Source organism: Aspergillus versicolor, assembly GCF_001890125.1.
Source record: "Aspergillus versicolor CBS 583.65 unplaced genomic scaffold ASPVEscaffold_3, whole genome shotgun sequence".
Taxonomy (NCBI): Eukaryota; Fungi; Ascomycota; class Eurotiomycetes; order Eurotiales; family Aspergillaceae; genus Aspergillus; species Aspergillus versicolor.
This window is the reverse complement of record NW_024467526.1, coordinates 1,360,770-1,385,838: the sequence shown is the minus strand read 5'-3', so window position 1 is coordinate 1,385,838 and position 25,069 is coordinate 1,360,770. Positions and strand designations below refer to the sequence as shown.

Here is a 25,069-nt window from a genome sequence, read left to right as displayed (position 1 = left end):
TTAATCGTCTGCCCTCTATTTTTCATCCATACATGATGGTTGACATTATAATATTAATTTTCGGTTTAGACATGCCTTTACACTAATCCAAGGGTACCGCCCGGACCTGCTCCAGTTCTCTACATAGTAGTTCTCTCTCCCGCCCATAACAGCTCTCAGTGCCAGGTTTTGTTATAAGACCCGACTATCTACTAGGAGTACTAGTACTAGTGCTCATTAATCAATTTATACATAATGCTGAAGAACACCCTTACTCAGACACTTACCTGACAGAGCTAATAGATCCTACTGGGTACTCAGTACGTAGTAGGTTGTTCCATCCCCTAGGCGATAAGAATACAGCTTACACTAATCTTGTAGTGTTTAAATGGATCAGCTGGGGGGTGTATTGTCTATCCAGAATCATTGAGAAGTCATAATAAGCTCCATAGAGTCTGTAAGTCATAGAAATTAGGTAGAGTATCACCATCACTACATCACCGTACATCCTCCTTTCTGGCACTGCTCCAGATAGCCCAAATCCTCCGCTGACGGGGCACCCAAAGCACCACCTTTGCGTTTCAGCCCCTGGACTTTGACGTGCTGATCACCCTCAGGATGCCACCATTGAAGCCGCTGTACCCTGACACGTTTGACCTCCACATAATTAATCGACCACTCTCCAGAGCTAACGCTCACCTCTGTGTCCGTTTCCGGAAAGTGGAAATCCGGTAGGAAGATCTCTGTCGGGGCATCTGACGTTCCCTTATTACCGACAAGTGACATTGTAAAAGTACATTCTCGTAGATCGAACACGTAGTCCGACACCACCCCGTTAGTGACAATGGGGCTGGGTCGGAGGAAAGCCTCGCCTGCGCGGTATCCCAATTTGCTCTCGTCAAGCCGAGAAACCTCCGACGCTATGGAAGGTGTCTTGATGGCATCTTTCAGATTCCTAGGGTTTATTTGTTGGTTGGGGTTGTTGCTGTGGCTGGATGAGTATGAAGGGGATTGGTTGTCTGACCGGTTGTTTAATTCGTGATCCAAAGACTTCCCACTTGGGAGTTCGAGATCATCGACCGAATAGATGGACAAATCCTCCCCATTCCACTGGTCGCCCCATTCATGATCGTTCTAAAGCAGTCAACAACAGAACATCCTATAATTAAGTCCTAAATTTCCCCACCTTTGTCGTGTAAACCCACAGGGTAAATCCATTGGATGTACTTCCTTCAAGCGCGTAGTGGATTGCGTCCATGGCACTGATCTGACTGCTGTAATCACCAGTCTTGTACGCATACTTGTCATCCATGTCGTAGGGAATCCCTGTTTCAGTGAATATTACAGGATGGTTTCCCATGTATCTCAAGCTCTCATCCCTTAGGAACTTCAGTTGATCACGCAAACAGTTCCTGATTGCTGTTTCTCCAAGCTTCACGCCAAAGGCAGGTGTAAGATATTTTCCGCGAAGAACGCCAATGACGTCCACATTGTATAACCGGTTCCTGTGCATGTCAATAAATATTAATCGTCCAAACAAAACATGACTAACCAATGCTTCGACATTAGTGTAAGGCCATCATAATAATGAACGGCATGAACCATATTCGGGTCATCATCATTGGAGCCTTTAAGGTCCGGGGGAATTTCCATGACCGGGGGCTGACATAGCATGATTGAGCTAGGCCATACACTTCTAATGGCTTCCGTATATGCTCTATAGTGTTCCATGAAGTAAGTGTTAGTGAATTTGTCGTAATCTAGAGGTTCTCCAGTCCGAGGTTTCTTTGCAAAGTAGTCCTTTTGTAGCAATTCATCGGTCGTAGGATCCCAAACTCCATGCTGTGCCCACAGACATTGGCCCAGTTTCCAATTAGGGTCTCGCAGCCAACCGTACTTTGTATCATCGTAGGTCACTGGTAACCAAGCAGTCTCACCCTCGGGGTCTACAAGCTCTCGACCACTTTGATAAGGCCCGAAACCCCCGAAACCCCATACTGCCTCTTCACAGGCGCGCCCGGAGCCCGTAAGCATAGCCTGAAAAGCTGTCGGCGAAGTTCCCAATTGAAGCTGTTGTTCTGCGGGAATGACTGATATATCTTGGATACCAATTAAACCTCTCTGGGGTTCGTTAAGGCTTTCCCATCCAATTACCACCTCATTTTCAAGGTCGCCAGCATCATGGATCTTCTGCGCTAGATATTTACACGCAGCAATGAAGTGGCCCTGGAGATAGTCTTGGATATTTATGCCGTTAATGACCGCCTTAGGCGCAAAGTCACGTCCAGCCCAGAAGAGTGTGAATATTGTTTGACAAACAAGCCTGGTGTAGTTTGTGGCCCATATCATTTTCGGGAACTTAGCAGGATCATCCCATGTGTTTTGGACCAAGGCGGCCTGGGTCTTTTTGAAACCTCGTGGGTCCAAACCTGCGGCATAAAGTGTCCAGGCAGGTGCACCAGACCCCCCTGACAACCTTGACCACTATTTGAACCTAATTAGACATCCGTAAGGTACAGTGTGGCATGCCGACAACCTACCACATCCTGATGCGGGTCCATGAACACATAGAACCCATATTGCTTGGCGATCCTAAGGACTCCTATGGTGAAGGATATCCATTCGTCATCGTACTTACCCGGTCCCTCGTGTTCAATCGCTTCCCAGGTGAAAATATATCTAATTGTGTTATATCCGAGTTTCCATAACCTTGAAAAGTGTGTATGTGCATCATCGAGCGAGAACGGTCGTCCGACAAAGGAGACATTATCGGCGTCAAAAAACCCATCACCCACACTAGTAGGGACATCGGGCGTCTTCGGATATTTGGCGTCGCCCGCAACGTTTATACCTCGTATCGTAACTTCACGGTTCTGTGAATCCTTGAATCTTGTTCCATCGACTTGAAGACGGAGAGACGCCATTCTGATTTGGGCTGACGTTGAGATCGGTAGCTACCGGTAGGATTAGCGGAAAGACAAGCGGCGGTGCAAATAGACTACTGTATCGCGTCGGAAAATAAATTCTAAAGTTGTAATCTTAGAAGTTAGCTTGTAACCTGGAGAGTTGCTAATAAGAGCTACCTTACCTACCGGTATGGAAGCCCGGATTCAAACAGCGCAAGTTTATCGCATTCGCAGGGATCGTTGAATGGATCCTTCAGTTACTATTGAAGTGAAGAGAGTATATACCGCGGGCTTGACATAGGAAGTCCAGAAGAAGCCAACCTAAGCCAGTCGAAGGCGAGGAAGAAGGAAGGCAGCCGCCAGCAATGCGGAGACAAGCGGCGCTACCTCATGACCGATAAGCGGTTGGGCTCTGACGTACCTATCACTGCCCACGCAGTCTGTCCTTCGGCTTCCCCACCGAGAGCATTTTCCCACCTCCAGGAAGCTCCCCGATCCTGGAACAGCGCTCTCCAGACAAGCTTACGAGGCGACTGCTTTAAGATGTCAAGCAAGTCGGCTCTCAAGGAGGTGCGAACGGCGCTCGATTCGAAAAATTTCGAGCTTGCTGCCGAAAAAGCCAGAGACTTAGTCAAAGAACAGCCGCAAAACTATCATGCGTGAGTGATCCATAGCACCTGCGTCCCGCGCTCTGTTAACAACTCAATTTTAGGAATGTATTTCTCGGTCTAGCACAAGATAAATTGAACCACTTCCCTGAAGCTGAAAGAGCATACCTCGCAGCCTCCCGCATTAAAGGTGACGACAAGACGGCGTGGCAGGGACTCATTAGCCTATATGAGAAACAAGGGAACCAAAAGCTCGAACAATATAAGGAGGCGGTAATAAATCTTGCGCAGGTGTTTGCTGATCTGTAAGTAGAGAGTCGGGTACTCCGTAGTGGGAAATAAATTGCTAATTTCTCAACAGAGACGACAAACACCGGTGTCAGGATGCCTTGGACAAATATGTCGCATTCACAAAGAAGAATGGGACTCGATTGCAGTACAAGAGAGCCCTCGATCTGCACTTGCCCACCAGCCCTCTCTACAGTTATCTTGAAGGCCGCATCCCCAGTCCCGCGCACACCTATTCGCGTCTCATAGAGATAATGGAAGCGGAGGAGAAGGAGTTCATCAATCGGGAAATCGGGGAGCGGAGAACTAGACTCGGTGCTCGAATCGACCAAGTTACGCTCGAAGTAAAACGGGAGGCCTACAAGCGGAGTGAACTGGAACAACTATATCATGGAATCGTGAACTGGTCGCACGATGATGAAGTTCGGCGCACATATGAGGAGAAATTGCTACAGAGGGCCTATGATACACTTGTTGTCCTCGGTGCGAATGAAAAGGATGCGAAAAGGGAAGAAGTGCTGCACGCCGCTCGTGATATGGTTATCATCAAACACCCATTTGAACTCGCTTGGAAGATTGTACTGGAGTGGCACGATATCGAGGACTTTTCTCAGTGGGACCGCGGGTTCCTTGAAGACTTCATCGAATTTTTTCCTGAGGATGACCTTTCAAAGGTTCTCAGGGGCTTCTTGGGAAGCGAAATCTCCCCATTTCCTCCTAAAGAACCAGCTAAACCGGGCGAGCAAGAGGGTGAAAAAGCCGAGAATGGAAATGGAGAGAACAACGAGTTGGCAGCCCAGGATCGTCTTATCTTGATGGTGGAGGGCCTCGAATTGTCTTCAACTTCGATTGTCGCCCACAGAATCATGGGAGAACTGTATCAATTCCTCGAGGAATACGAAAGTGTCGTCGATGTATGCCGTAAAGGGCTTCGTAATCTACACGACGTCATCAAAAGGACAGGAATTACTCTCCAGAACACTGCAGATGCTCTAAACATAGCTCTTGCAAACTCCCTTATTCACTACCAATCTCCACGACATCACCCCGAGGCCCACAGGATTTTCCACGATATTCTGCAAAGACGCCCTACGTCGACCAGCTGCCTCCTTGGAATTGGCCTTATCCTAAAGGTTGACGAAGACTACCCGGAAGCAGTCAATTTCTTGGAGCGTGCGTTGAGACGTGACCCTGAAAACCTTAAGGTCCGTGGTGAACTGTTTTGGTGTAAAGCGCTGAATGGGGATCTGTCGTCAGGTCTTTCAGGACTTCAAGACGTGCTTGATGAGCTGCAAAACTCGCAGCGAGAGAGCCGGGAATTCAAGGGAGAGATTCTCTATTGTATTGGATACTGTCAATGGGAGATTGATCCATCATCATCCGCACGCAAAAATCGGAATGGCGCCTACGCCAGTTTTCTCGCTTCAATCCAAGCTAGTATAAACTTTGCACCAGCTTATACTAGTTTGGGTCTATACTATGCTGACTATAAGAAAGACAAGGTAAGAGCACGAAGGTGCTTTCACAAAGCCTTCGAACTATCGCCATCGGAGATCCTAGCCGCTGAGAGGTTGGCAAGAAAATTTGCGGACCAAAAGGAGTGGGACCTTGTCGAGGCTGTCTCGCAACGTGTTGTTGACTCCGGGAAAGCCAAACCCGCGCCAGGATCGAAAAGAAAGGGCTATAGTTGGCCGTATGCAGCTTTAGGCACAGTCCAGATCAACAAACAGCAGTACCCGAAGAGTATAGTTTCTTTCCAGGCGGCTTTAAGAATTTCACCAAACGACTACCATTCGTGGGTTGGCTTAGGTGAGAGTTATCATAATTCTGGAAGATACATTGCTGCCACAAAAGCCTTTGACCATGCTCAGGTGCTGGAATCTACGTTGTCAAAAGCCGAAAAGGAGCAGATTTGGTTTGCTCGATACATGCTGGCAAATGTTAAGCGAGAACTCGGTGAATATGACGATGCTATTGCGAGATACGAAGAGGTGTTGAAGATCCGGCCCAATGAGCTTGGCGTCACGATAGCATTGCTTCAGACACTCACGGAAAATTCTTGGAAGTGTCTAGAATCGGGGCTTTTCAATGATTGCGCTGAGCTGGCTAGAAGGGCCGTCATACTGGCTAAATCGCTCGCTACTGAGCGAGTTGACATTTTCAATTTATGGAAGGGGGTAGGTGATGCTTGCACGATGTTTTCCTACGTCAGATCGAAAGCAGGCAAACTCCCGATGAAGGAAGTCCGGGGTTTGCTCACCACTCAAATCGAACCTTCCGCCCTAGACATTCTTACGGACGTCGACGGTGTAGGAGAGGGATATCTAGCAGCATTAGATGGCGAGAAAGATGTTTCTACCCTAGCAGACGAATGCATGTACGCTTCAATTCTAGCGTACAAGCGTGCTATACATGTCTCGCTACAAGACACCCATGCGCAGGCAGTGTCATGGTACAACCTTGGATGGGCGGAATACAGAGCCTTTAGGTGCATAAGACCGAACAGCGAGAAGAAGAAGCAATCTCACAAGTTCTTGAAGGCAGCAATGAGATGCTTCAAAAGAGCCATTGAGCTAGAGGCTGGTAATTCCGAGTTCTGGAACGCGCTTGGGGTGGCGACTACAAGCATGAGCCCCAGAGTTGCGCAGCACGCATTCGTCAGAAGTTTGCACCTTAATGACCGGAGCGCACAAGTTTGGACCAACTTGGGAACACTGTATCTCATTCATAACGATACTCAGCTGTCCAATGAAGCATTTACTCGCGCACAGTCGACGGATCCCGATTATTCGCAGGCGTGGGTTGGTCAAGGGTTTCTAGCTCTTCTGTATGGTGATTCACGGGAGGCTAGAGGGCTGTTCGAACACGCGTTCGATATCTCTCGGTCGTCATCGAAACTGCCGAAACAGCATTATACCTTGACCTTGTTCGATCACCTTGTCGCGGATGCTTCAGCGTCAAACGAGGTCTCGCAACTCATCCAACCATTTTTCACACTTTATCAGCTCACTAGCCAGGACCCATCTGATTTACCCTTTGTTCACCTATTCTCTCTCCTAGCTGAGAGAATCGGCGAGTTCTCAGATGCTGAGGCCAACTTAAGGAGCCTTAGTGCTCATGTCGAGGCTGAATATGAGGATTCTGAATCGGCTTCCTCGCTTTCTAAGTTCGCGCAAGCAAACGCCGACATCGCCCGTGTACTACTGGCACGTCAAGAATACGAAGAAGCTGCAGAGAAGGCAGAGACCGCGCTTATGCTGTCGGGGGAAGAGGACGCTGAGAAATTCGAGCCTGAACTGTACAAGAACCTGCGCCTGTCGGCACATCTGACCGCTGGTCTTGCGCACTACTACATGCGAGCCATGGACAATGCAATCGATATGTTCCGCGATGCCCTCCAAGAAGCGGATAATGCGCCAGATGTGGTTTGTCTTCTTGCACAGGTATTATGGGCGAAGGGCGGGGAAGAGGAAAGGACCGTTGCTCGACAGCAGCTGTTTGAATGCGTTGAGAGCCACCCTGACCATGTTGGAGCAGTCACACTCCTAGGAGCAATTGCGCTCCTTGATGACGACAAGGACGCCATCGAGGCCGTTGAGTCTGACCTCCAGAACATGATCACCAGAGACGATATCGGGGTCCATGAAAGAGCTAGACTAGTCAAGCTCTCGACTGCAATATCTTCGTGTATTGCTGATGATTCGGGCGTTCCGGATGAAACGAGACGCATTGGAGAGGCCGCAGCGGCGGTCATGAGGGCGCCTTACGACCCTCAAGGCTGGATGGAGTTGTCGTCAGCCACCCAGGAATCGTACCCTGCGGAAATGGGTGTCAAGACAGCTATACGGAGCGTTCCTCCTCGGAGCAATCTCGATGCTACCGACTTATCTGCCGCGTACTCACAAACCGGAAAGGCCAGCGATGCCTTGAGGGCAATAATGATCGCACCATGGATGCAGGGCGGCTGGCAGGAGCTATGCCATGTAGTCTCATCGACCACCTAGTTATCAACCTGGGTGGTATATAGAAAACCCAACTAGAAATAACGCTTTAGAAACGAACTAACTTCAAACATCGAAACTCACCTAAAGTCCGTACCTAGGCTCACTAACTCCCGGTATCCGTAACCCTCTCCAACAACCTTGCTTTCCTATCACTCTTCCAAGCCTGATCCATTGCCTCAATTTTCCCCCCAAGCAGCGAAACATTCTCAGGCGCCAACAGGATCATTCCCCGAGCAACTGTCGCGTTTCGCAGGAGCAATTTCCCCCCAATGGGTAATTTACCGATACCAATTCCATTTATTCTCGTCATCTCAATCCCCACAGCCTTTGTTCCCTTCGCGTCCTGGAGAATCAGCCGATGCGGCCCGTTGCTCTCGTTCGGATTTGTATTTGCACCAGAATTGGAACCCCCATCCCCCTCATCACCACCTACATTAACCGCCCGCACAATCTCCCTACCTCGTACTGCCTCTCCGCGCTCCACGCGTTCAATAGCTTCAATCTGGCCCCAAACGCTAGTGCCAATGTCTTCGATGTCTAGGACTTGGAGCGGGATGGAGCCGGTTAGTCGGCGCTCTTGCACATTAGGGTCGAAGATGTCAACAGGAAGTATATAGTTCGGGGCTCGGGAGTTGAGAGATTCGCGGAAATCGGAGTTGAGGATTCGGAAGAGCGCTGTCTGCGTTAATGCTGTTATTGGGATGTTGCGTTGGTGCGCGACGAAGTTGTTTAGCCAGGTCGAGGACACCGGGAGGGATTTGCTCTGGAGTTGGGCAGCGAGTTGGTCTTGGGGAGTTGCCATGGATTGTGACTTCAATATTTCGAAGTAAGTCAAGAGACAGGCTGTAGCAGTTAGGTTCGTTCTATGTGAGGCTGTAAATAAAGACCTGGTGAGGATGGGAAAAGTGAAGCTTTGGAGCGGAACAAATCCGGGGAACCAAGAAACCGCCCGAGCCCGTTGGAGCTGTCATCTTCGTCCTTCTTGACATCTACGCCTCACCCTCAAATTCTCCCCATTGCAACCCTCTAAATAACGAATATGTCTGCACTATCCTCCCCTCGGCCTTCAATCGCGTCATCCCGAGCTCACTCCCCAACACCTGCCTCCTCACGCCGCCCATCCCTCGACGCCCTAAACACCTCCATTAATGGCAGCCTCAGCGCCGCATCCACGCCCTCAACAGCTCGAGCCGTCTCTCCCTCCCTACACCCGCGACGTAACCGCGCCGCCCTCCGAGACTACTATAATCTCAAACCTTCCGAAGCACAAAATGCCCGCTCGCGGAGCGTTCCCCGACACACAGACGCCGGCGACATTTCAAGCCCCTCAATCGTGGTCGCCGGGACGGAACTCGATAACCCGGACTTCGATCCGCAGCGCTACGTGAACAACCTCCTTGCTACGTCGTCACTATCGACCATTTTAAAAGCAGAGAATACTCTTGTTGGTGATATCCGCACGCTTGATGGCGAGCGCAAGGCGTTGGTATACGATAACTACTCGAAGCTGATTCGGGCGGTGGAGACAATTGGGAAGATGCGGCAGAGTATGGATGAACGCGGCACACCATTGACGATGACCAAGACGCTGGGCCCGGCTATTTCATTCGTAGCGGAGACTGCATCCGGGTTAATCCACGAGGGGGAAGAGATGAAAGGGACGATGAAGGACGGTGAGGAGACTGGTGCGGATCAGGATAAGAAGGCGGAAAAGGAGACCGTGCGGTGGGTTCTTGATGCTCCAAGAAGGTTGGAGAGGCTTGTCGCGGATGGAAATAGGGAGGACGCTGAGAAAGACTGGGATGAGGTGCGCAAGTTGCTTGGGAAATGGGAAGGGGTTAAAGGTGTGACTGAAGTTCGCGAGGCCTGTGAGAAGGCCATGGAGAAAAAGGGTGAAACTGTTTGAGGATGTTCCGGTTTGATATCAGCCTTCACGGAGCTCAAGAGTCGTCTTAAATCAAGATTGAGTCACTCTGACTTTCCCCTTGCGCCGCGTCGATTCTTGAGGATCACCTCGCCATCCAGTGACGACACCGTCAATAGTCTGGGAACATCGGGACATATGGCAATGGGATATCCAAAGGCTTTTCCAAGGCCAATATCCCACAGGGGGGCATGGAAGAGCGGAGCAGGACCTCCGCGAAATGCATATATACAATTCACAATGGCCATAAGTCGTCATTTCGTTAATCACTCATGTCTATAGACATCATTAATGTACATATCAATATCCAAGTCAAAATTTCCCAGCCAAAACATCCGCACTTGAACACGAAGTTGCCTTCAAACCATACTTATTTTTCGACATGATATCCAAGTATGTGAGGGCGTCACGCTTGTAGTAAATTGGCCGTTCACCCCTCCTAACCAAATTCAACTCGACCAATTTCTTCAAAACCCGCTTCACATCCTCCCGGTCCTCATAATCCCTAGTGTAAATAGCAATCAATCTTGCCTTGTTGCCGGCCTCCCCATCATCCGTGGCCACCTTCGCCGCAACCCCCAAATGCCCGTTCATTGTAGCCTCCGCAACAGCACTCCAGTAACGATCGACCCGGTCCGCAGTGATAAACATCATCCACTTCCCAGTAATGCAGTTCGTCTCTCGTGCTAGTGTATAGATGTGTTCCTCCAGCTCACGCTGTAGCGGTCTCACCTTCCTAGCCAACGTAACTGCACTGCCGCCCTTACAGTCATTTTCGTATCTTAGCCTTGCCTCTTCGTTCTCAAATGCGGACAATGCTTCGCGCCCTTGCCTCTTGAGCTCCGCAACATCATCGTTCAGTCGCTCGGTGTGCGGAGTGTGAATGTAGATCCAGGGCCCGATGGCGTCAGCTTTGGTGGATGACGCAGGCAGTCGCTTGAGAAATTCAGCGCAGGACTCATGCTTGCCGGGTTTATCCCGGGGGAGGATTTGCGGGGTGTCAGTGTCAATGTCCATTTCCATTGGAAGTGAAGCCATTTTCTCTTTTTCGGCTTGTTGGGCACGTTCTCGTTGGTTCTGATGCTGGATTGTAGAGAGAAGATGGGGATGGGTTGTTGTCCAGTATTCCTTTGGGTCGTATTCAGTTGCTTCTCTTTCGAGCTGTGCTGTCTCAGATTCGTCGCCTGCTGAGGGTCAATATTTGGTCTCCTTGCTTTTTTTTTTTTTTTATCTTATAGCACACCGTAGAAACTAGATTCATCAGAAAAAATGTCTTCGGGGTTAATATTTGGAGGTTTGGCCATGGTTGATGGATGTGTTGGTCTATATGGGTCGAAATGGTTGTCACAGTTCAGCTGTTTGTATTGGACTGCACAGAACAGCTACGGTAACCCCACTCGGCGCTTTGTTATTTCCCACAGGACCGGCCAAATATCATCGTCCCATTGTCTAGGCCACTTAGTAGGTACCATCCGAGGTTTTCATGTTGATGACATTAGCTCTATGCAATTGCAGGTGCTGTGATTGCGGAGAAGTAGAAACGGGCAATCTAATCGTCGGAGGGACCTGACGAACCCACAATGTTCCCTGTACACGATTTGATTGACAGGCCTCTGGACAACATCTTCTCACTTGTGTAATTGGATTCTCAGGAGAAAAAATTTATCACAGCCATTATCTGTCCCATGGACTCTATGTATTTCGCCTTCTTTTTCCTGGTTACAAGGTATATCTGTACAGTGGACTTCTTTCACCCATCGCGTCGAGCTGCTCCGGCGTATATTGCTCCCGAAGCTCGTCTTCTGAAAGTCGAGAGTTGGCTTTATTTGATCGCCACAAGAAGAATTCCATAGTCACAGCGCACCCAACACCGAGGCAGATAATTCCGAGAGCTGTCCCATATCCGGTGGGATACCGCGGGCCCTCGCGGTCTAGGAATACGTTTGTTCCAACTATGCCTGTGTAGAAAAGATTTTTATCAGCTTTTTCCAAGAGCATGGGCACTGGTTAAGAGTGTTCTTACTTCCTAGATTGCCAGCTGCAAGAACCCACGCAAGGCCGATGGATCTCTTCCAGGATGGAGCCAGGTTATTCCCAGTCCAGGCGCTAATTCCAGGGAGAAGAGGGTATATACCGATTTGTGCGAGGACAACACCGATATACATCGCCGGAACATTGTCTTTTACATTCTCGGAATACTTGAAAAGGACGGCCATCGCGACAACAAGGATAGAAAGTGGACCGACAATGAACGGCATACGCCAGGAAAATCGATCAGAGAACCGCCCAGTCACCCAAGCAGAGATACCACCGCAGACATACGGCGGAATCGTGAGCAACTGCGATTCTGCTGTTGAGAATCCTAGCTGGTTGATGATCTGCGGCATAGTGAACTTGAAGGCGGCATTGGGGACCGAATTTGCCCACGCAAGCAGGATGGCGAGGAATATCTTCCAATCGACCATGGTGCGGATGAGCAATTTCCATGAGAATTTGTCGCCCTCCTCGGAGTTGGATCGGACACCGGAAAGGCGAAGTCGAAGGTCGACGAAGCGCTTCTCGTCGTCCGAGAGCCACTTCGCGCGCTCGGGGGTATCGATGATCAGAAGAGGCATAACGAGGCCCGCTGTTACAGTTATTGCACCTTCGATCAGGAAAATCCAGCGCCAGCCGTCAATTCCCCGCGCTCCATCCATTCGCGCGATACCAAACGCAAGAAGTCCGCTGAGAGCGCCTGAGAAGGCGGATGCAGTGTAGAAGAGCGCGAGTCGTTGCTGAAGCTCATGACGAGGATACCAGGTTGAGACGATATAGACAGCACCAGGGAAGAAACCAGCCTAATTTTGTGAGTTAACTCCATGCCGGTGGAAATTTAGGACAGTCATTGTACCTCGAATACTCCCAGGATAACTCGGCAGGCTATTAGACCATCAAAGTTCTTGACTACACCCATACAGGTCATAACGACCCCCCAAGCAATGATCAAGAAGGATAGCCAGATACTAGGCCGGACCTTCTTAAGGACTATGTTGGATGGCACCTCTTATAAACCGTCAGTAACTAATAAGGTGGTTGGCTGTTTCGAGGACCGCACCGAAGATGATGTAGGGCACGAAGAAGATGGTACTGGCAATGTTATACTGATTGCCAACCAACTCCAGGTCCTTGTCCATTCCTTCGATCTTCGCGTTTCCAATATTTCCCCTGTCGATATGCGAAAGGAGGTAAAGAATTGCCATGATGGGAATCAGGCGGAAATCGATCTATAAAATCAATGTGGTCAGCCCTCTAAACAGCGGGTGTTAAGTCTCCTCTACTGTGTTAAGTCTTACCTTCCTGACCACTTTTTTACCAGTCTTGCCCTCATATTGGCGCATAAAATCGGCGTCCTCAGGGGACAACCCCGCGTAAGGCCCAGTAGCATGTTCGACGATCTTGTCGTTGGTCTTTTCAAGTTCGGTCATGGTGCGCTGCAAGGCTTGTACAATTTTGCAGCGTTTTTCGATTGCGATTGACAACTACCGATCTGAGCAGGCGTATGCAGTCCTTTATAAAAGTACAAGTATGCGCATATCCCTCTTGCTGGTCAGCCTACTCCGCTGCTTGGGACACCGTTGGGGTACCCTAGGTCGTCGGAACTTCTCCATTTTCTCCGGAAGCATAGAGCTAGGGCCAAGGCAAGCTTAGCAAAATCTTGTTCAAAGGATTTCGATTTGGAAATAATTTGCGTCTCGGAGACGTATCCAAAAGCTCCTTCGGACAAGCTCCGGACAACATGATAAGAGTTGAGCTAAGTTTGGGGATTTCCACCCTCCAACGTTCGGATGTCCAAAGAAAATGGTTTCCTCTTAAGCTAATGATATGTCTCCAATTCTTTTCTGAGTGAAGTTAAGCCTATCTCGACCCAACGGGGCTCTTGTTATCCTGTCTAGAAAAATGCCAGCGCGTTCGGAGGACTGGCAACGGCGCCGGGAACCTATCCCATATAGTTAGCTCTTGGCTTACCCAGAGGAATGCACAATCTTGCATAAACTTACATTCATTGGTGAGCTGGATAGGAAGAAGGTATACCGCTCAAGCCTCCTACAAGCCCCTACCAGCTCCTCCAAATCAAATAGCTCCCCAATTGGCATCCCCCACCCAGCAAGCAGCCACTCATGCATATGCCATTTCTCCTCGGTGCATGGCCAAACCTCTAAGGAGCGAGAATCGCCACAAATGGCAGCAATTTGGGTATCCCATAGGAACCGTAGTAGCTCCTCAGACGGCTTAAGCCCGATGTTCTCAGGCTTCCGAGTCTTGTAGAGCCCGTTTAGATGCTCGCGTTTGTACGCTGGCATTTCAGCATACTGGGCTAAATACCCTGTTCTTATAACTAGAATATCACCTCGTCTGAAGGTTGATGGGTCGATTTTCTGGTACGCAAGGGTCGCGAGGAGTTCCGAGAAGGGGATTTCATGCGCAGACATGGCGTCTACAGACATGTTTTGGCTTAGTGCCCAGCTATACCAGTCGATGAGGATTGCACGGCCCGCAATACCCTTCCTCGAGACGTCTAGATAAGATGCTGTTATTTATCAATCTAGACCAAAGGGTTTTGGTTGGATCGTCTGTCACGCACGTTGGATTCCATTAGGGGCGTCAGATGCCGCGAAGTCCTCGGCTGTGCGGCCCATGTAGTACAACTAGCTTCTGTCAGACTTATACTCGCATCTAATTGAAGCAAATGTTCTTCTGGATACTAACACCCTCTTTCTGATACGCATAATGGCGGAATCCGTCCCATTGGGAACTGCATTGAGAGTTGAATGCCCACTGTAAAATAATGGTAAGCTTTCATCAATTGCAGTCAGGGGTAGATTCAACCTCATCATCATGCGCGTGTTTTAGTGGCGCCTTGTTTATCAAGCGCAGATCTAGAAGCTTGCGAGCGAACTTCGGGTTCGAGGCGGCGGTCATAGACCAACTATACACATAGCTGTAGAGGCTTTCTTCCTGTGGAAGGCAAAGTTCTTACTTGAGTGATACCGTCGTCCCAGTCCTAATATTCTCGGCTGCAGATTTCTGGATAACCTCGTCTGTCAGTAGATTCAGTGTTCCCAGATTATCATCAGGGCCCCAAAGTCCCCATGCATTCCCGTGAGGACCATTCTTATCCACGGGGAGTAAGTCGAAAGAAGGGTAGGTATTCGCATTAAAACTCATTTTGATTGAATAATAAATGGTCTGTGGTGCGAGATGAAGGTCTTTAGTTGCTACTTTAATCGATCATGAGCGTGTCTATTGTGGTGGCACTTTGTCGGACGATGCCGGCGGACGTCCGAAGCCACGAAGTGCTTGATGGACATTCTCCGAATGGACAAACATATTCAAATTCGGGGATTGGAGTAGCTAAAGCACATACACCTGATGACCTGAGCGATGGCCCCCGCAAGAGGTGATTGTGGAGGTGCGGGAAATGTCAACCCCGCATTAGGTATACCAAGATCTCCCAAGACGTCATCCTCGTATCTTGCATTATTAATGCGCCCTCATCGCCGGGGATACCAAGGCTCTCTGACTCACATTGATGCTCCTCGCTTCAGACCAAGCTGTATTCATTAGTGACAGTGTCGATCTTCGACCTCTCCTAGGCAGCCGCGACTGACAGGTAGGCAGCAAGGTGACAAAAGGCAGATCTAGAACTCATCACGGACGCTTGGGGATAGGATAGATCTTCATCGTTAATAATACACATCCAAGCTCTTCATCGATATAAAATTGGCCCTGATCTTCCCCTCAACTTCATCAGAGACCAGTTCCAGAAAACAACAGGGTATCTCCTTCAACATGGCCACCCCATTCAGCAAGCTTCCTTCTACCGCGTCAATTACGCTGTCGCCGTTTCGCATTGCGGTTTCTGACGAGCAACTATCCGACTTCCAGACTCTAGTGAAGCTCTCCAAGATTGCCCCTCAGACTTACGAGAACCTCCAGACAGACGGCAGATATGGCGTCACCCACGAGTGGATGTCTACGATGAAGGCCGAGTGGTTGAACAAATTTGACTGGTATTTGAGCCAGCCTGCTTTATAGCTATCTGGCACTGACCATTGCAGGCGATCAGTTGAAAAGCGTGCCAATAGCTTCCCCCAGTATACCACCGAGATCGAGGGCTTGACGATTCATTTCGCAGCCCTGTTCTCTGAAAAGCCAGATGCGGTGCCCATTGTACTGATGCACGGGTGGCCTGGTAAGGCTATTCTCCTGCATATCTAACTATAATCTAACGCAATATCACAGGAAGCTACTTCGAGTTTCTTCCAATGCTTCAATTGTTCAAGGACGAGTACACTCCCAGTACTCTGCCGTACCACTTGATTGTTCCGTCGCTACCTGGATATGCATTTTCTTCCGGGCCTCCACTCGATAAGGACTTCACCAATGCTGATTCTGCTCGCATAATCGACCAACTGATGAAAGGCCTGGGTTTTGCCAGCGGATACGTATCTCAGGGCGGAGACATCGGAAGCAGAGTTGCAAGGCTACTAGGTGTTTACTACGACAGCTGTAAAGGTGAGCCTCCGATTATTGCCCAGACCCTAAAGTTTCAAATTTTAAATGCTGACTCTACCAGCTGTTCACTGTAAGCTTCTGATTCCAGACTTCATGTCCACATAACTTACCATAGGTTTTAAGTGAACTTTTGTCCGTTGACTTCTCGGCCCGAGGGCGTATCTGATGAGGGCATAAGCGAGCTTGAGAAGCGCGGACTAGAGCGTTTCAACCGCTTTCTGTACTCCGGCAAGGCATATGCTGAAGAGCATGGTACCAGGCCAGCTACAATTGGACATGTTTTAGCCTCCAGCCCATTGGCGTTGCTTGCTTGGTAAGCTCTCATATTATCTCGCGAAAAGTCTCCATCTGATCAAGATACATAGGGTTGGTGAGAAGTATCTCGAATGGCCAGATGCTCCTCTGTCAAAAGAAGCCATTCTAGAACACATTACTCTTTACTGGTTTACTGAGTCATTCCCAAGAGCTATATACCCTTACCGCGAGGTAGATCTCGTCACACATATGCTTAGAAGCGCAATTTGCTGATCACTGGTACAGCTCAACCCGATACCTCCTTCACCCCCATTATCTATGACAAAGGAACTCTATCTACACAAACCCCTGGGGTACTCGTATTTCCCTCAGGAGCTAATGCCCGTTCCTAAGTCTTGGGTTGAGAAGACTGGGAACTTGGTATACTTCAACCAACACACAGAGGTAGGCACTTCATACATTACTGTGGTTTGACCCAAAGCTCATATGTATTAGGGTGGGCATTTTGCGGCTTTTGAACGACCCAAGGAGATAAAACAGGATTTGGCGGAATTTTTGTCCAAGGCTTGGCCTGGTTCTACATCGAAGTAGACGGCTGAGTTGCAATATTAGAATGCCTGGAAATACGAATATTGTTGTCGAAGAACTTGGGCTCTTGTTATAGATGCGGCCTGCCAAGACTCCGCAACTGTAAATCTCGGGCCACAACCTCATGAACCAATTTATGTTTTGTCTCTGGACTCACATATCCGATGTTTCGTTTATATAAACAACCCCCTTAAATCATCAAATAAATCTTAGAATAGGCAAAAGCACCATATCTCATCCCACCGAAACGATTAAAAATGCCACCCCAACACCCCTCTTCAACGACGACAACCTACCTCGATCAACCCCCCAGCTGCCTCCAATTCTGCCCAGCATCCCAAAACAACTTCGTAGTCGGCACATACCTCCTTTCCGAAACCAAATCCACAGAAGAAGATGGCTCAGAAACAATCCAGCAATCAAAAACTGGCTCCTTGCAGCTCTGGCACCTAGACCCGGAAACTGATACATTGTAGGTGCCCATTTCCTCAGCCCCATCTAACCCAATAAAATATGACACATATATCAAAGTGTAAAGGGTAAATCTCGCTGATAAACATCATCAGATCCCAAACATCGCGGCACGCCCTGAACGCGGCCGTGTTTGACCTTCAGTTCCACCCACGCCACCCCAGTATTCTCGCCATTGCATCAAGTGATGCATCTGTCTCTCTATTCGCCGTCTCCGAGACTGGATTCACGCTTCTCTGGACCAAGAATGTCCACGAGGACCAATCTACTCCCGCGCTGTTCCTGGCTTGGCTACCAGAGAACTGGCTTGACCCTTCACGTTCTGCTGCGGCCAAGGATGGGTTTGCGGTAACGTTTAGTGATGGGCGGACAGGCGTCTTTGGGGTTGAACCCATTGATACTAGTGCCAGTGACAAAGGCGATGGAGACGAACAGGCCACGGAGCTTGGGACTTTCGAAGCGAGGCAGCCGATTGAGATTTGGTTTGTCGCTGCCGCGTCATATCCGAGTCTGGAAACTCTGACTGCCAAGCAAGACTCAGACTGGACGTACACGCCGTATCTATTTACGGGGAATGACTTCGGCTCATTACACACGCGGCGATTCCCGGATACCAAGAAACCTCGATCTGAAACACAAGCGGGTGAGAACGAAGATAATGATGAGGATAAGGATAATGATGCCGAGAACACCCCGCTACCCCCTCTACTTCTCAATGCGGACGATAAAGCCCGTCACCACACGGCCGGCGTGACTTCTATCGTTCCCTTACCAATTCCGCTCTCATATCCCCTCGCGAATGGCGAACCATTGTTACTTACGGGTAGTTACGATGAGAATCTCCGGGTATACCACGCTACGAGGGGAGGGGATGTCCTTGCGGAAGCTGGACTGGGCGGGGGTGTTTGGCGGCTGCAGCTCCTGAACAGTACGAAGACTGAACCTGCCAAGTCTGCTTCCCAGGGAGAGGAGAAGTGGACGTTCTTGGTTCTTGCTAGTTGTATGCATGGTGGGACTAGGGTTGTGCGCGTTGAGGTTGGAGGAGAGGATGGTGCGGCTGGTATTGAGGTGTTGGCGGAGTTTACGGAACATGAGAGTATGAACTATGCGTCCGATGTTTGGAGGCCGGAGGATCAGGCTACTGGAGAGCTCCGGGTTGTGTCGAGCAGTTTCTATGATAAGAGGGTTTGCGTATGGAAGGCTGAGGTGTAGACAATAAGGTGACAAAGTCCGAGTAGTAGGACAAGATAAGTGAATTATAAACGCTCTAAGATTCATGATGCAGCATATACCATCCAGTAGACTAGCATACCGAGACAAGGGTAAATTGTAAATCTAAACAATCGTCTCCAACTCCCGAGCGTACCCAATAGCGTTCTCGATGATCGAGCCGCTGGCCACAAGGATATCTTTTTCCGAGCGCGTCGCCGCCTCCGACTCAACAGGGAAGTATATCCGGCCGTCGCGGAGAGCCCATCCACGCTGCTGGGCGAACTCCATAACAGCACCTTCGGACTCAAGGAAGAGGAGGTTCTTGGCGTTGGATATCGGGAGCGACGGGTAAGCTTTCTCGGAGCAGTCGGCGATTTCACTGCGGATGGTTCCAACGAGCACCTAAATCAAGCAGTTAGCCAGCCATACAAAGATAAACGTGACAAAAATATCACAAATAAGAAAATGAAACGTACATTCGAAAACAGAGCAAAGTCCTCTGAAGGGACTCTCTCAGAGTTCGTCTCCCGCCACACCTTATCATAGCTCCCCTCCATCAGATTCCTCTCCAGATCAACCGGATACTTGATATAAGGATCATCCTCAACCGACTTCTCCTTCAAACTCGCCTCCTCAACCAGTCCCTCGAGCACCGTATGGAAACTCGTGCCATCACCGGAGCTCAGCAAAAGCAAAAGATACAGTCCCGTGATCTTGCTGCGCTGACTGGACTTCACGTCAATTTTCTTCCCGCTTGTAGAGTCTCGCTCCAGATCGTAGAAAGGCTGTAGCTGCTGGTAGTATCGGGTGAAAGAGTGAGCGTCGGTCTGTCGGATGGCGCCGATGGCTCCGAGCTCGAGAGTCTCACGTGCGAGAACGAGAAGGTCGGGCGATGTGGAAGAGGTCGGGATGAGGGCATTCTGTAGCAGGAGGGTGCGTTTTGCGCGGCTGAGGAGGTCGTTGGCTTTGTCGAATTGCTTCCGGTTTACGGCATTGTTGAGCTCGGTGACGAGCGATTTTAGTTCTTTGGCCATGGTGCTGGGAAACAGAGAGATATGCGGACTGTGGCAGAATTATATAAGCCAAACGTTAAGAGATGAGGAAACTTGAGGAGAATTTGGGAAAGGATGGGTGTTGATGGGTTGAGAGCTTGGGTGGTTGACGTTGTCCGCAGGAGCTTCACTTCGGCCTTCCAACAGCTTCGCCGCATGTCTTGGCAAACGGAATCACGTGGACAAGGTCGCCCTCAGCCAAGAATAGGCTTACTCTGTACGTACTAGTAGTAACTTTTGATCGTCTTTGGAGTTTAGGGCATTTAACTACACTTTATACCGATGATCATTAAACGTCAACATTGGCTTGCCAAAATATCATAACACTGGACGTGATCTGTTTTCGTAAAATCGTACTCCGTACGTGCGGAAAATGATTATGTACATTAAGTTAGTATATACGCTCTATGCTTGGCTCTGGCCATTCCACCTCACTACAGTCATGATTGGTTTTGAAGTTCTGGATCTTGTCCACATCCCAGCCCGCTACTGAATGCACACTGTCGGTCATGTCGGACTTGCTTGGCGGCGCAGGAATTCCAAAATTGATGATATTCGACATACGGCACTGCTTCCGGTAGTGGGTGAATTGGAAGCACTCCGGGTGATTTTGGCATGCTTCTTTGCAGGAATCGAAGGATTTGTGGGCTTCTTCTGTGGGTGCATCGAAGGCATCCAATTCGACGTTATTCCAGTCGTTTCGGACGGGGGTGGATGAAAAATCGAAGAAATCGACGATGTCGCGGTATAAGATCGGGCGCTGCTGCTGGTCCGGCCCTCTCTCCTGTCGCAACTTTTGTTCCCAGTCCCAGAGTTCCCTCGCGGCGATAGGGTCGCTCTTATGGAAGCTGATGGCGGGCTGACACCAATAAGCTTTACTTAAAGGAGTTTTATGAAGGGGGTGAGGGTTGAACATTGGCCACTGCCCTTGTATCTTGACGCCTTCCTGAAACGAAACATAACCCAATACTGAATCTCCGCAGCAGTCATCTCGGACTAATTGCTGGTACTTGTTGATCAAAAGCCGGGATGCGATATCACCACTTCCCCTTCGACTTCCCTGCAGTAGCTTCTCTATCGCAGTGACAGAAAGTACTATTCCAGATCCACCGTAGACAAAAAATGTAGGCTGCGACTCAAAATATGATTCCCATCGTCTACCCGGACTGGGAGATCCAATATATATGGGATCAGCCCAGTTGAACCGTTCTAGAAGCTGTACCATGTTTTCCCAAAGCACCGTTGTATCCGTTTCCGTAAACACGTACCATTTCGCATTCGGATTCTGGGCATAGGCATATTCAACCATGGCAAGGAACTTATATCGGTCCAGGTTCCGCGCCGCCTGATTAGGCTCCAGTCCCGTGCTCCAATAGTAATAAGACTCTCGCTGGTACTGGTAAATCTGTCGGTCCCCCTCCGATAGAATGTGGATCACATCCGCCAGCACGTCGTGGGCATGAAATGGGCCAAGCGTCTGGCTTATATCGGACACCACCAAAAGATTCGGTATACATGATGTTGAGCCGTTGACATGCGAGGTCATCAGCCTGTCGGCCTCGGCTGCGCCAATTTTTAAAACCACTTGGATCCCATCTTCTGCGAAGGCAGCGGCAGGGAATGTCTGGCAAACCGGTGCGGAAAGGGTTCCGTATTGTTGGACTTCATTTCCTTGTTGAGGTTTGCCCGACTTGCACAGCTGATCAGGGCGAAGTGTTTTCGGCGGTGGCTCGTTTAACTGAGTGTGAAGCTTAAGGGCTGTTTGGCATGCGATAAAAACGAGCCCGCCAAGAAGCAACGCTTGAGATAATAATCGGAGTGGCCGGGGGAACGCTGCCCTCGTGGCGATCATTGCAGAGAGCAGGGGAGATAAAATAATTCAGGTGGTGTTGGTAGCAGAAACCATCGATGGTCCGGGCCGAATGGCGTTGGCTCTCTTGGGGGTAAGGAAAAAGTCTATCATATGTCGAGCTTATGAGTAATAATGTGTGAACTGACAGGCCTGACAGGAGTGACAGGGTTCTAAAACGCAGACTAAATTCAGAACCTGGAGGATCGAACCTTGTGTTCCAACAGCTCCACTGTCCATGGAAACACATGACAATAGGCTGTTTCAACTTTCACTTCTCGAGGACACCAGGACTTCAGCAGTGGTGGTACAGGGTCGCAGTGAAGCATAGGCTATGGGATCATAGGTGCATCTATAAATGACGAGTCTGTGGATTTGGACATTCACCAGAACCAGACACTTCGTGTTAGTTTCAATAGGCATCTTGACAACCTACGGTCAACCGACCCCCAGATATCAAAGAAATGGCAGATGGAAGGCGATAAGGGAACAGTGACAAGCGAAAAGAAAAGCTCAGCCCTGGAACGACGAAATCCCCCATGCTCGGTTTGTCACCGAACCTGCAGTAAGGAAGGGCAAAATATGCATAATACGGATGATGAATCCTGTTTGGGAAATGGGCTTTCCGGTTGGTTTGGGAATTGCAGACCACACAATAATGAGTTGATGACACAAGACGTGAATCTGGTTCCACGTTCCTTCCTGCTTCGATTGATTGGAAAGCACGAAGCTTGGCCGGAATCAAAACAGTGAAGAATCTCGGAACTCCACTCTCTGCATCCCTGTAGTGCATGGTGGAGTCTTGTATAACTTGATCTTCAAAACGAGACGGGCGATGTTTCCGGAGTCAGACCCCTAAACAGTTCTCGCCCAGAATTGGCGCTCAAACAGGTGTTTCCGGGTGGATATCAATATTGAAACAGACCTACGGAGTACAAACCTGTAAAACAAGAGGCCGTCATTCAGACATCCTCTTAGAGGATGAAGCGGTGGCTACTTACAGCCGAAGGTGTTTAATCGATTTTTTATAAATAGGGCAGCTATGTCATTATAACATAATATCACAAGGTGAGGATAGGTAATCATTGCGGTAAAGTATAGAGAACGGGCGCCGAACACAGACCATCGAATAAGTCAATCGCATCCAAATAATCTACGCTTACCATTTGCTAGATCACAGCTCTCTTGCCACTTTTACCAAGGTATTGTAAAAAGGAGTGCCCAATCCTGTGACAGGGTCCCACCCAGTCGTTGCGTTCCAGGTAGCATACCCATTTGGACCTCCAATGTTCGAGCTCGCACAACCAGAGGAATGTCCATCGACGATATCCGTGAAGCCAGTTTGGTTCAAAGAGTAGAGCCAGGGGTTGAGAAAACCGAGTCTTGGATTACCGTCCTTCAATCTTTCTGCGTTGAGTCGCGACACGATTGCTGCAAAAGTGGGCGCAGATGCACTAGGACCTTCAATTAGTAAACAGTCGACTGGTCAATGAGATGCGACATACCTGGTGCCTCCAATTTCATACGTTTCATCATGGTCGACAATGATATAGTTGAGTGCTTGTGCGGCAACATCGGGGATTCCTCTTCCTTCAGGGTTGTACAGTCCCTCCCACTTCTTGCCAAGTTTTTCCAAATAACCACCAACACTTGCTTCTTGATACGCCGGGCGCTTGAATCGGTCTGAGAAGCCCCCTCCGGAGAAGTCTACGGCGATCTCGGGGTCGGTCTTATATGTCCCACCGACTGAGGTGACGAATGGGCATGAGGCCGGAAATATGGGCTGGAATCTGGTCCTGTTGGTACCATCGTTTGTTAAGCATGATCTGCCAACACCATCATCGCCACTACTGAAGAGAACGGAGACACCGCGTGCACCAAGCTGGGCGAATAGATGGCAGGACGCTTCGGAGTAGGACTCGGGAACGCTCTGCTCGTTCTCACCATACGAGGTCGACAGAACCGCAGGGAGCTCGTCGTCCGAGAGATCGAGTAGATAATGAAGTTGTTCGAGGTACGGCTCATTGGTAGATTCGCTTTCTCCTGACTCGCCAGCCTCCGGGATGACTGGCCCCCGACCTCCTGTGGTGTAGTAGGTTGTTAACGGGTTGTATGCAAGAGCTATCGCGTATTGAACATCCAAACTGGCTTCGGTGCTACCAATCGATGAGTTCTGGATGTTGAGACCCCCGTTGATGGTCTCGACTGTGAAGTTGGCGTCTGTCCTGTTCGGCGCGAACATACCCATGAACTTGTGGAAATCGCTGTAGCGTGCATACTGATCCAAGTAGCCGGATATACCAAGCCGGTTGCGAGGATCAGGACTGGCTTCCGTATCGTAGAGGCCATAAAGCTGCCGGAGACAACCAGGAGTCACTTGGCTCGAGCAGTCCACTACTGGCTCGCGATGTGACGATGAAGGAGCCATAGAAATTGGCCGGAAAGTTGGGTGGATCACCTGTGTGTTAGGCTGTTCAAAATGAGTGGTCGGTTGGATTGTTTGAATATATGGGTGCATCTCTCGTGGTACCGAGTAATCGAGTGTCCTGATTGTGTTTCTGCGAGTTCCTCTGTGGGTATACCTATAGAACCTAGTCTTCATCAACGACTCCGCTTGGGATACGGGCATCGTAACTTCGACCCAGTTCCCACGAATCTTCATGGACTCCTTGGGTACATTTTCCGAATCCAGCCAAGATAGAACCTGCTCCATTGTGTAATCTGAAGGGCGAATGAAATCCCTGACCTCATCACGTTTCATATGTTGACCATAATTGGGGTGGCCGGGCGTCGACATATCAAGTACCATCAGTTCGAATTCGGCAGCCCTCTCCGGGCGGACTGCTATGTGAAACTTCATCATCTTTGACGGAGGTGCAGCGGGGCCCTTTATCCAGCCAACTGGGGCGTTTTGGAGTTTCTCGACGGCGACATAGCTAGCATCGCCAGCCACGGCGGAGATGAAACATGAGGCAACGAGGAGAACTACCTCGGCGAGGAAGGAGAAAGAAACCATGAGGAACTCTGACGCGACAAAGAGAGCAATTAAGAGGTAAAAAAAGCCTGACACAACCTAGCGCAGAGAAGGAGAGTCGCGTTTTTTGTACTGCAGATGAACCACCCGGTCCAAGGGGCACTTCACCTCTAGCACGTTCCTGAGCTGTCTGGGCAGTTATGTATACGACCTGAAAGATATTAGGCTTGTTCGCCAGAAACTGAGAGGGCAAACTAGATCTACCTGGATATCAGAGGTGTAGTTCAATAAAAATCGAGGGATGGACTTCTAAAGCTCTTCCCTCACCGTCATTCAGTCAGGACTGAGTGCGAGAGTCGAATCAAAGCGAACCAGCATTCATTTGCTCGCATAACAGCTGGTTT

At 49.5% G+C, this 25,069-nt stretch overlaps 11 protein-coding genes across 11 annotated transcripts; 4 read left to right on the top strand and 7 right to left on the bottom strand.

Annotated features, from left to right (window-relative positions):
• Window positions 1-361: 361 nt before the first annotated feature.
• ASPVEDRAFT_164504 (sterylglucosidase 1) lies at window positions 362-3,268 on the bottom strand. The gene is made up of 5 exons (XM_040808629.1): window positions 3,072-3,268; window positions 2,520-3,008; window positions 1,532-2,463; window positions 1,166-1,484; window positions 362-1,113 (listed from the first exon to the last, which is right to left on the bottom strand). The coding sequence occupies exons 2-5, from the start codon at window positions 2,901-2,903 to the stop codon at window positions 472-474; spliced, it is 2,277 nt and encodes a 758-aa protein (XP_040665839.1). The 5' UTR covers window positions 2,904-3,008; window positions 3,072-3,268; the 3' UTR covers window positions 362-471.
• A 160-nt stretch (window positions 3,269-3,428) lies between these two features.
• ASPVEDRAFT_127056 (SKI complex subunit tetratricopeptide repeat protein SKI3) lies at window positions 3,429-7,785 on the top strand (the record flags this gene model as incomplete). Its single annotated transcript, XM_040806418.1, has 3 exons — window positions 3,429-3,544; window positions 3,598-3,798; window positions 3,855-7,785. The coding sequence occupies 3 exons, from the start codon at window positions 3,429-3,431 to the stop codon at window positions 7,783-7,785; spliced, it is 4,248 nt and encodes a 1,415-aa protein (XP_040665838.1).
• Window positions 7,786-7,888: 103 nt separating this feature from the next.
• On the bottom strand, window positions 7,889-8,734 carry ASPVEDRAFT_70343 (OB fold domain-containing protein; the record flags this gene model as incomplete). The annotated part of the gene is made up of 1 exon (XM_040816069.1): window positions 7,889-8,734. The coding sequence occupies exon 1, from the start codon at window positions 8,585-8,587 to the stop codon at window positions 7,889-7,891; it is 699 nt and encodes a 232-aa protein (XP_040665837.1). The 5' UTR covers window positions 8,588-8,734.
• Window positions 8,735-8,824: 90 nt separating this feature from the next.
• ASPVEDRAFT_26832 (COG1/VPS51 family protein) lies at window positions 8,825-9,691 on the top strand (the record flags this gene model as incomplete). Its single annotated transcript, XM_040809952.1, has 1 exon — window positions 8,825-9,691. The coding sequence occupies one exon, from the start codon at window positions 8,825-8,827 to the stop codon at window positions 9,689-9,691; it is 867 nt and encodes a 288-aa protein (XP_040665836.1).
• Window positions 9,692-10,021: 330 nt separating this feature from the next.
• ASPVEDRAFT_81656 (DUF1917 domain-containing protein) lies at window positions 10,022-11,013 on the bottom strand (the record flags this gene model as incomplete). The annotated part of the gene is made up of 2 exons (XM_040817071.1): window positions 10,022-10,893; window positions 10,953-11,013. The coding sequence occupies 2 exons, from the start codon at window positions 11,011-11,013 to the stop codon at window positions 10,022-10,024; spliced, it is 933 nt and encodes a 310-aa protein (XP_040665835.1).
• Window positions 11,014-11,428: 415 nt separating this feature from the next.
• On the bottom strand, window positions 11,429-13,173 carry ASPVEDRAFT_51333 (uncharacterized protein; the record flags this gene model as incomplete). The annotated part of the gene is made up of 5 exons (XM_040814460.1): window positions 11,429-11,667; window positions 11,733-12,546; window positions 12,600-12,751; window positions 12,804-12,972; window positions 13,042-13,173. 5 exons carry the CDS (start codon window positions 13,171-13,173, stop codon window positions 11,429-11,431), a joined length of 1,506 nt encoding a protein of 501 aa, XP_040665834.1.
• Window positions 13,174-13,473: 300 nt separating this feature from the next.
• Window positions 13,474-15,264, bottom strand: ASPVEDRAFT_39454 (uncharacterized protein). The gene is made up of 6 exons (XM_040811927.1): window positions 14,727-15,264; window positions 14,576-14,675; window positions 14,456-14,524; window positions 14,331-14,394; window positions 13,747-14,264; window positions 13,474-13,685 (listed from the first exon to the last, which is right to left on the bottom strand). The coding sequence occupies exons 1-6, from the start codon at window positions 14,912-14,914 to the stop codon at window positions 13,638-13,640; spliced, it is 987 nt and encodes a 328-aa protein (XP_040665833.1). The 5' UTR covers window positions 14,915-15,264; the 3' UTR covers window positions 13,474-13,637.
• Window positions 15,265-15,538: 274 nt separating this feature from the next.
• Window positions 15,539-17,110, top strand: ASPVEDRAFT_81653 (epoxide hydrolase family protein; the record flags this gene model as incomplete). Its single annotated transcript, XM_040817070.1, has 8 exons — window positions 15,539-15,759; window positions 15,808-15,941; window positions 15,992-16,264; window positions 16,326-16,334; window positions 16,388-16,577; window positions 16,630-16,750; window positions 16,805-16,963; window positions 17,015-17,110. 8 exons carry the CDS (start codon window positions 15,539-15,541, stop codon window positions 17,108-17,110), a joined length of 1,203 nt encoding a protein of 400 aa, XP_040665832.1.
• Window positions 17,111-17,364: 254 nt separating this feature from the next.
• ASPVEDRAFT_26827 (uncharacterized protein) lies at window positions 17,365-18,790 on the top strand (the record flags this gene model as incomplete). Its single annotated transcript, XM_040809951.1, has 2 exons — window positions 17,365-17,579; window positions 17,674-18,790. 2 exons carry the CDS (start codon window positions 17,365-17,367, stop codon window positions 18,788-18,790), a joined length of 1,332 nt encoding a protein of 443 aa, XP_040665831.1.
• A 123-nt stretch (window positions 18,791-18,913) lies between these two features.
• On the bottom strand, window positions 18,914-19,824 carry rpnL (proteasome regulatory particle lid subunit rpnL; the record flags this gene model as incomplete). Its single annotated transcript, XM_040806444.1, has 2 exons — window positions 18,914-19,192; window positions 19,267-19,824. 2 exons carry the CDS (start codon window positions 19,822-19,824, stop codon window positions 18,914-18,916), a joined length of 837 nt encoding a protein of 278 aa, XP_040665830.1.
• Window positions 19,825-20,103: 279 nt separating this feature from the next.
• ASPVEDRAFT_188663 (uncharacterized protein) lies at window positions 20,104-24,975 on the bottom strand. Its single transcript, XM_040809036.1, has 3 exons — window positions 23,197-24,975; window positions 22,870-23,145; window positions 20,104-21,680 (listed from the first exon to the last, which is right to left on the bottom strand). The coding sequence occupies exons 1-3, from the start codon at window positions 24,705-24,707 to the stop codon at window positions 20,234-20,236; spliced, it is 3,234 nt and encodes a 1,077-aa protein (XP_040665829.1). The 5' UTR covers window positions 24,708-24,975; the 3' UTR covers window positions 20,104-20,233.
• Window positions 24,976-25,069: the final 94 nt, after the last annotated feature.